Below are 9886 nucleotides of genomic sequence, written 5' to 3'. Positions count from 1 at the left end.
TGGCTCTCCTCTGCCTTACTCTCCCAGTACTGGAGTTACAAGAGTGAGTCACCTGCTTGCCTGGCACAGAACAGGTAGGCCTAGGTTGACGTTCTGGATGTCCTTACAGAAACCTGTGACCTCGGGCAAATCACTGCACCTTTCTGTGAGCCACCGGGTTATTGTGGGAACTAAACGAAATAATCCAATCTTAAATCCTGTTTAAAACGAGAAGGTAGCTGACTTTACAAATAAAATCGCATTGCCACAAGTGTGCTGATGAAGCTCAGCTGGGAGAGGGCTGGCTCGCTCATTTAGGTCCAGTGCTGAGGAGGCAGAGACAGGGGCAGAAGAGGGCATCGGATCTTACTACAGATGGTTGTGAACCACCATGTGGTTGCTGGGAATTGAACGTAGGACCTCTGGAAGCTCTTAACCACTGAGCCATCTCTCCAGCCCAAATCCTGTCTTTTTTTTAAAACAACAGGTTTGAGGTCATCCTTGGCTATCATAGCAAGTTTGGGGCCAGCCTGGGACACATGCAACCTTGTCCAATAAAACAAAAAAGTCTCTCTGAATTCTTAAGATATATTATTTAAGTGTTCTTATTTATCTATGACTTGGAGTCACGTATACAACTGGGTAGTCTCTAATCCCACAGACTCATTTCACAGCCCCCACCCCTAAACTACCTTCTTAGGGAAAGACAGGAAAGAAGTAGACGGATGACGGAAAAGACATATTTTACAGTGATTAAGAAACCAAGCTGTTTTGCATCCCTAGCTCTGACTGTCTGCAGGGCCAGAGGTGAGAGAGAATAAGGACCTGCAGGCCTGGCTTCGCGTCCTGTGCACGAGGCTGCACTGCCAGCTTTGGCTACCCGGTTGTCTAGAGTAAAACAAACACAGGACAAACATTCTTGGCTTCCTATTGGTGCTGAGACTGAACTTGCAAGCCTCTGCTCCCCCTGGGCACAGTTGTCCTTGTCCATGAACCCACAGCCTCTGCCCTGTTTTTGTTTATAAGACTTTTTTTTTCTTCCATCCAAGAACTGAAATGGGTACGTGCATACATGTGCGTGTGCGTGCATGCGTGAGAGAGAGAGAGAGAGAGAGAGAGAGAGAGAGAGAGAGAGAGAGAGAGAGAGAGAGAGAGAGAGAAGAGGGACAAATTGCTATGAGAATACCAGGTGAAAGGTTATAAACAATCTTCTCCAGGAGGCAGCCAATTCAGAACACGCCTTGGCTATAGGCCCAGGAAGCAGCTGCCACTGCCAGAGTTAAACAGATTTTTGGCCTAACGCAGAACAAACAAGTGGTCTCTGCTGAGCGCCGCAAATTAAGAAATGATAGCCGTGCAGGGGACAGGACACAGAACTGTCCACAGGGTTTCCCTTAATTAAAGAATTCAATACTCCATAGACACCCCGAGCAACTATCAGCATTGCCTCCTGGGAGACATCCCAAGGTAACACCCTCTCACCCCTTAGCAGCCTCCCCTCCTTCATCTGACCTCAAGACTTAAAAACAAGAACTTTTTTACATTTAAAATTTTTATTAAGCCGGGCGTGGTGGCGCACGCCTTTAATCCCAGCACTTGGGAGGCAGAGGCAGGCGGATTTCTGAGTTCGAGGCCAGCCTGGTCTACAGAGTGAGTTCCAGGACAGCCAGGGCTACACAGAGAAACCCTGTCTCGAAAAACCAAAAAAAAAATAATAATAATAAAATAAAAAAAAATAAATAAAATAAAATTTTTATTTTGGGTGTCTCTGGAGTGACTACTGGGGAGGGGCAGGAGGGGGGGGGGAGGTCAGAGTTGGTTTTTTTGCTACTGTGTGGGTTCTGCTATTGAACTCAGGTTGGCAGGCCCGGCACCATCTCTCTGGTTCTCCTGAAGTCTTATGTAGCTGGGACTGAAGAGATGGCTTGGTGGTTGATAGTGTCAGAGGAAACGAGTTCGAGTCCCAGAACCAAAACGGCAGCTCACAACACTTAACTCCACTTCTAAGGAAGGCATCGGACACACGTGGGCAGCAAGCACACACGTGGGCAGCAAGCACACACGTGGTTAAAAAAAAAAAAGAAAGAAAGAAAAAAACACCCATAGACATACAAAAATTTTAAATCTTATGTTGCTACATACCACGCTATTTAACAATATCGATATATGCACTTTCGGTATATTTTGATATTTCATACCATCAAGCTAAGGGTTTCGCAGATGCCTGCTACAGGCACTGAGAAACTGAAGTTAGTGAGCGACCTACCTCCCTTACAGTATTAATAAATACTGTTTATCATTGGAAAACACCTAAAGCCTAGTTCGTTAACTTTCTGGAACAAACACACCCTAAGGATCAAGGTGTTCCTAGGCCTTGGTGTTGTGTATATGTTTTTGAACCATGTGATGTTCATCTTTGTGCTTGCTTAAGATTAAGGTTGAGTTGTAACTTGTTAGCCTTAGGGTGTCAACCCAGTTAAGGCGCGCGGGGGTGGGGGCTGGGGGTGTTGTTTATGAACAGCGGTGAACAGGCATGCAAACGCTTTTTACTTCTCCATCTTAATCTCAGGGCTATCATCTTTATTTTCCCGCGCAAGGAAGAAGGAGATAGATAGTCTCCTAATAATTCTGCCCAAATATGGAAGGAGTTTAGGACTCAATGACAAGGCTCCGGTGCAGGGTGGGGGTGGGAGTGGGTGGGGGGGTGGGGAATAGAGTAGGGGGCGGAGGGGGAGGGGGTTGCAGGTAATCCTTCTTCTACACACAAGCATTTCTTTGCACACTTAAAGAGTTATTTCTCTAGTCAGCTCCTGAGGTATCTCTCAGCAAGGTTTGCCAGATAACCAAGTGAAACCAACACAGCTCCAGCGCTGGTGAAATTGAAACAGGCTTAGGGATATGCATTTCATTTAGTCATTTTGGAGAGAGGACAAGGGAGGGGGGTGGAGAATGACAGGAACTCGGAAACAAAGTAAGGAGTGATGTTCTTTTTCTTCCTTTTTCTTATTTTTTTGGTTTGTACCCACCCTCTTGTTTCCTGGAGAAACAAGGACGGGGGAGCCATCAGTGTGAAAGTACACATCTCACAAAGCTGCAGTGAGGAACAAGGGAACATATACAAAATGTTCCCCAACTTCACAGGTACACTGAAGAGATGAGGGGATAAGCAACAGGATGTGGACACTCCCTTATTGCTTCCGCTCCAGAGAACAGAATAGAATGTAATGGGCGAGGAACTGCAGCACATAGGGGCATGAAATGAGGGGAACCCACCAGAGCATTCACCAAAAAGGACTGAAAGCCAGACTTAAAATATGACAAGTTCTCGTCTGGAGAGACTGCAGCCTTTTATTCTTCAATAGAAGTGCAATAGGAGCATATCGGGTGGGCTCTTTCTCACTAACACAACTGCACTCTCGCCCTCCGCTCCATCCTGGAGTATCCTCGGGGCGATGGGATTGTTTTTCACAGACTTGCGAACTTGTGAGCCAGGAATAAATGGTCACCTCGAAATGAATTGCGCTGGCTCAGGCGAGTCATGAAATCCTCTCCTAAGCACATTTTTCTTTCACCTAAAAAAAGAAGGAAAAAAAAAAACCCAACAACAAAGCACAAACCCAAACAACCCAGCTCCCAAGAGGAGTCCCCTGGATGAGGTTCAGGGTCGCGGGGTCCCAGCCTCCCGGGGGTGGGGGGGCACCCGCTGCCCCGGGCCCCGCCCCTCCTGCTGGCAAGGCTGCGCACCCGAACAACAACCATTTTCCCCGCTAGGAGCACACCGTGTCCACGCGCCCCTGCGGCCTCGCTGATTGGTTGGAGGCCTGGTAAACAAGGGCCAAGTAGCCAATGGGAGAACTGTGCACGAGGGCTGCACGAGCCTCCAGGCCAGCACTCGCGTGGAGCGGCAAGCCGGGCGGCTATATAAGCCGTTTCCGGCAGCGGCTTGACACTCTCCTCCTCTGGTCTCGGGATTTCCAGAGTTCCTCCAGTGGCGGAAGACAGCTGTTATTTTTCTCCTGAAAGCTCTTGGCACAGCCAGCAGGTTGAAACTTTCAGGCACCTTTTGGAGAAGTTGTTAGGGTTTGTTTGAGGCTTTCTTTACATTTTCCTTTGGGTTTTCAAGCCCTGACTTTACGGAGGAGAGTGAGCTCTTCGTTTGCTGTGAAGGGCTCTTAAAGATTATTTTCCTCTCCGGCTTCCGTTTTTCTTGAACCCGCTCGGCTCAATCATGGTGATGTTCAAGAAGATCAAGTCTTTTGAGGTGGTCTTCAACGACCCCGAGAAGGTGTACGGCAGCGGGGAGAAGGTGGCCGGCCGGGTGATAGTGGAAGTGTGTGAAGTTACCCGAGTCAAAGCCGTCAGGATCCTGGCTTGCGGCGTGGCCAAGGTCCTGTGGATGCAAGGGTCTCAGCAGTGCAAACAGACTTTGGACTACCTGCGCTATGAAGACACACTTCTCCTAGAAGAGCAGCCTACAGGTACTGCGCTCTCTGCAGGGCGGATGGTGACTTGGGAGGACTGTGGGTCGGGGAGGGCACCACTAAATGTTCCGTTTGAATGGTTTGAACTGTTGGTCCCTATATTTTTTTACTTTGTAATTTGCAAGTTTTTCCACTACCCTTCTCCAACCCCCTAGAGTGATTCGAACACTTTCCGAGGTACTATTTCCTGAAAGTGTTGCCCTAGCTACTACTTAAAGATTAATGTTTTCACTTCTGTCCAAGAAAGTGCTCTGGGATCTTTTCTTCCGTAGTGTAAGAGATGGAAGTCAGGCTAGTCTGCTGCCCAGGCACTCCTCACAGACGCTTTGAAAATGTAACAAGAAGCCTAATGGCCCCTTGCCTTTGTTTCCCAGCAGGTGAGAATGAGATGGTGATCATGAGGCCTGGAAACAAATACGAGTACAAGTTCGGCTTCGAGCTTCCTCACGGGTAGGCATCCACCAAGTGTGCACCTTGCACTCTTATTTCTAAGTCTTAACCTTCCGTTGATCTCTTATAGTTCTTAGCCTTAATTTTGGTTCATTGTTTTGTCACAGGCCCCTGGGAACATCTTTTAAAGGAAAATATGGCTGCGTAGACTACTGGGTGAAGGCTTTTCTCGATCGCCCCAGCCAGCCAACTCAAGAGGCAAAGAAAAACTTCGAAGTGATGGATCTAGTGGATGTCAATACCCCTGACTTAATGGTGAGGGGTTTGTTTTGGTTTTGTTTTGTTTTTAAAAAGGTTTTATTCTTCTTGGTCAGGGATAATAAATTAGATGCATGGGGCGCTGAAATATCTCAAAACATTATTTCCTTTTACACAGGCACCAGTGTCTGCCAAAAAGGAGAAGAAAGTTTCCTGCATGTTCATCCCTGATGGGCGTGTGTCAGTCTCTGCTCGAATTGACAGAAAGGGATTCTGTGAAGGTAAAAACATAACTGCTTCAAATGCTAGACAGGATAGCCAGAACTGGGGGTGGGGTGGGGGGGGTAGGGGGGTTCGGAGAGGGTCACGGGGTAGAGGCAGAGGAAGTGCTGTTAACTTGCATGGATATTCATACTTCCTCTTTTCTCTTTAACTCTAGGTGATGACATCTCCATCCATGCTGACTTTGAGAACACTTGCTCCCGAATCGTGGTCCCCAAAGCCGCTATTGTGGCCCGACACACTTACCTTGCCAATGGCCAGACCAAAGTGTTCACTCAGAAGCTGTCCTCGGTCAGAGGCAATCACATTATCTCAGGGACGTGCGCATCGTGGCGTGGCAAGAGCCTCAGAGTGCAGAAGATCAGACCATCCATCCTGGGCTGCAACATCCTCAAAGTCGAATACTCCTTGCTGGTGAGTGGGTGAGAAGGGAGACAATTACTTGGTTTACAAATTCAGCGCTTTCTAGTACTCAACCCATCTAACAAACTGCCACCCTCCTTTCTAGATCTACGTCAGTGTCCCTGGCTCCAAGAAAGTCATCCTGGATCTACCCCTAGTGATTGGCAGCAGGTCGGGTCTGAGCAGCCGGACATCCAGCATGGCCAGCCGGACGAGCTCTGAGATGAGCTGGATAGACCTAAACATCCCAGATACCCCAGAAGGTAAGCTGCAGCCGGATAGGTTCTCGTGATTTTGACCTGCTTGGGCTTGTGGAGTTGGGGTGGCCTGGCATTTATTTCTTAGCCGGACTTCTGACCCCGTTTTCTCTCTTCAGCTCCTCCTTGCTATATGGACATCATTCCTGAAGATCACAGACTAGAGAGCCCCACCACCCCTCTGCTGGACGATGTGGACGACTCTCAAGACAGCCCTATCTTTATGTACGCCCCTGAGTTCCAGTTCATGCCCCCACCCACTTACACTGAGGTGAGAACTGCTATTCTCACAGGGTCAACATTTTGTCCTCATCCTTTTGAAGGAAGGGTTAATGTGGGTTTTTTACTTAACTAAAAAAACTGAAAATTTCCTCTCTCTTCCCCTTTCAGGTGGATCCGTGCGTCCTTAACAACAACAACGTGCAGTGAGCCTGCAGGAAATGAAGCGTCTGTATTAGCGCATTTCTTTCTGCCTCTCTGCTTGAACTCTCCAGTGTTTCAGAGACTCAGTCTCTACAGTGGGGAACGGGTACACCCCAGCCGCTGACTCCTCAAGATGGGTGGCAATCAGTAGGCGGGTCTCCGGCTTCAAGTGGTGCAGACCAGTGCCCGCACTGTGGTATTAGGAGTGTTTGCTGGGTGGACGTCAGAACACTCAGGAAAATTGAGACCTGACCACTTTCTCGGATGTTGGAAATGAAGAACTTGTTTGTGTTGACTGAGTCAGGGTACTGCTGACCTTCTGGCGTGGTCTTTCCAAGGTTTTTGTTTGAAAGGGAATTTTAAATTGTTTAAAATATCAGTAGACCATCATCTGTGCCATGGGGGACAGAGCCAATTTCAAGTCATGGCCAAAATTTTGTAAGAGGAGTGTTTTTGTTTTTTAAAGTCAGTGTTCCTTTTTTATATCTTTACAAAGAAAAAAGACCTTCCACGGCTGGTGAGCACGCAGCCTGTGAAATTTGGGGCAGCTGCTCCAAGTTGACTTCACCCTGGGAGCAGTAGTAGCTGTGCCCATTGACGGCCATAAAAGCCACTTTACAGCCAGTTGCACTGTGTTCTCTTGTAAGCATAATCAGATGGGAGAATCTGTTATTTCCCTGTAATCCCTTGGAATTGATTCTAAGGCGATGTTCTTAGCACTTTAGCTTGTCAGTTTTGTTTTAGTCTCCATCATAGATGTAAGCTCCACCAGTCTGTCTCTTAAGGGTTAAGCCCAGTGACTTGGAGGGTGGGGGGTAGGGTCTCTATCCCTGAACTCTGTAGACCCAGGCTGGCCTGAGAGATCCACCTGCCTCTGCCTCCTGAGTGCTGCGATCAAAGGCCCAGCTTGGTTATTGCTTTTGAGGCTTTCTCCCAACGCACAGACTTCTGTAAGCTCACTGAGCCTTAGCACTTTGTCCTGTGTCAGCTCCACCCTGAGCACTCCACCTGAGAACTGTGCAGCCAGAATGTTTGCGAGCTGATGGAGGTTTCGTTTTTTGTTGTTTTTGTATTTTGTGTATCTTTTTGTATGATTAAAAACTATATTTTCTACTTATCCAAATATATTTTCACCCCAAAGTGGGGTTATCCTTTGTAAAAAAATTAAATAAAGTTTTTTAAATGCCAAAATAAATGTTCTTTTCTTGTCTGAGATACTGGAGAAGTTACTAGAAAGTGTTTTTCCCTGCTTCCCAATACTGAAAGCCGGTGGGGAGAGAAGTCTCTTGACCCTGAGTGACATAACGGCTGGTTTGTCAGAAAACTCCTTCAGGATCAGGCTTGCTCCTGGGGCTAAGGATAGCCTTGAACCTCTGGTGCAGACATCACAAGCACGCAGTGTCATGCTCAGGTTTTCATAGTTTGTGTGTGTGAATGCAGGTGGGAATGTGGTGCTTAGAACCTACCTTGCAAAAGTCAGTTCCACTTTGTGGGACCCTGAGGCCCAGTTCTCTGCCCTGTTTATGAATTCTTTAAAAATAACTCGGGATTTGGAAGGGACACGGTGAGATTCTTTTTTGTTTTTGTTAAATCCAAATGAGCAGCTTTTGTTTACACAAACGCAGGGAGGATGTGGGGAGAAGGGACTGGGAGATTAATGTGAGGGAAATTAAATGGGTGTTTGCTCAGATGGGAGGCAGGAAGCGGTCCTGGTGTGCTCTGGATCTGATGTTCCCGAAAGCTCAGCAGACAGTCCAGAGTGAGAATGGGTCCTGACTGGCAGAGGCCTTAGCCCACCCTACCCCAAAACAGGATGACTGGTGGCAATGGAGTTTTTGGTTTTGTTTTGCTTGAGACAAATTCGGGCTAGCCTTAACCTGGAAGCAATCCTGTCTCAGCCTCCCGAGCACTGGGATTAGAAGACCACGGTCTCGTTCATCACTTGGTTTTTATTGAGAATTCCCCCAATATAAACTTGGTTCATAAGCTGCAAAGAGGAACTATTTCAGACTTAGTTTTAGTTATAGGGATTAGATGTTTTAGAAGCAGCTACAGTTTTCTATCTTTATAGTTTATTGTGTTTTTTGAGACAGGGTTTCCTCTGTAGTCCTGGTCTGTAGATCAGGCTAATCCCAAACTCAGAGATCCACTTTCTTCTGTCCCCCGAATGCTAGGATTCGAGTTTACCACCACAGCCTGACTCTTTACAGTTCTCAACGTATAATTAGAATTCAGTGTCTACCCTTATTCCTTGGGACCTGTTTTGGAATTTTCTATTTCTTACAAGGGTATTGATGACTGATAAACCATTTCACTGCTAACTGAAGTTATTTTATTCAGGAAAAAGCTACACACGTGAGAAACAGAGATGGCAGAATACATCACACCATTCTTCCTGGGTTTTGGTTCATCTAAATGTTTTTCGTCAAAATGGGTTTTCCATAGCTTTCGACACACCAGTACCCTTTCTGAAGCACTGTATTAGAAACCAAGGGGAGGCTCGCTGTGGTAACACACACCTAAAACCCAGCATTTGAGAGACAAAAGCAGGAGGATTGTCAAGAGTTCAAGACAGCCTTGGCCACAGGTACCGCCAGGTCTTCTAGGGCTACAAAGCAAGCACTTATATCCCCCCAAACAAACCACAAAACCACACAACACACAAAAAAGCATGTGAACACAGAACTGAACAGAAATTGAAATTGAAAAAAAAAGAAATCCTTTCCTGTGCTAGTAATTGATCTTTACCCTCCGTTCGCTATATCGCACCTGTCACTTTCCTGCCTCAGTGGCGCACGCCTTTAATCCCAGCACTCGGGAGGCAGAGGCAGGCGGATTTCTAAGGTCGAGGCCAGCCTGGTCTACAGAGTGAGTTCCAGGACAGCCAGGGCTACACAGAGAAACCCTGTCTTGAAAAACCCAAAAATAAAATAAAAAATAAAAGATAAATAAAAAGAACAATCATTTGTGTCTGTATACCACAGTGCCCGGGGAGGTCAAAGGACATCTGTGGAACTGGTTCCCCCTTCCACCTTTACATGATCCCAATGACCCATCAAACACAGGTCACCAAACTCACAGCCATTGCCTTTATCCAAGCCAGGTGACATTTTTCCTTCTTTGTCTTTTGATACTGGGTTTCATTTAGTCTAGGCTGTGTCTTCAGGGTGACCTTGAATTTCTGACCCTCTGGCCCCACCTTCCTAGCACTGGATTCATAGGCATGCATGTGTTTCCACGCTCACTTTATACACTGCTGGAGGCTGAAATCGGGCTCCGTCTACACTGGGCAAACACTTTGCCAACTGATCTGCATCTTAGATTCGTGAGCTCCTTTTATCTGTTTACAGTGTGCTGGTACCTACCTCTCCCTATTGCTGTGAAAACTCTCACCTGAAGTCCTCCCCCATTTCT

General features: G+C 47.0%; 1 protein-coding gene across 2 annotated transcripts; it reads left to right on the top strand.

Moving 5' to 3' along the window:
* Positions 1–3923: 3923 nt before the first annotated feature.
* Positions 3924–7687, top strand: Txnip (thioredoxin interacting protein). 2 transcript variants are annotated; one of them, XM_021158593.3, is made up of 8 exons: positions 3924–4457; positions 4838–4910; positions 5018–5165; positions 5287–5389; positions 5548–5804; positions 5899–6055; positions 6169–6320; positions 6440–7687. In XM_021158593.3, exons 1-8 carry the CDS (start codon positions 4208–4210, stop codon positions 6476–6478), a joined length of 1179 nt encoding a protein of 392 aa, XP_021014252.1. In that variant the 5' UTR covers positions 3924–4207; the 3' UTR covers positions 6479–7687. The 2 variants fall into 2 exon arrangements, with proteins under 2 accessions (XP_021014252.1, XP_021014251.1); XM_021158592.3 differs by having other exon boundaries at positions 4835–4910.
* Positions 7688–9886: the final 2199 nt, after the last annotated feature.

Source organism: Mus caroli, unplaced genomic scaffold (assembly GCF_978045245.1).
Source record: "Mus caroli unplaced genomic scaffold, Mus_caroli_1 scaffold_3, whole genome shotgun sequence".
In the NCBI taxonomy this organism is placed as follows: domain Eukaryota; kingdom Metazoa; phylum Chordata; class Mammalia; order Rodentia; family Muridae; genus Mus; species Mus caroli.
This window is presented reverse-complemented; position numbering and strand designations above follow the sequence as displayed.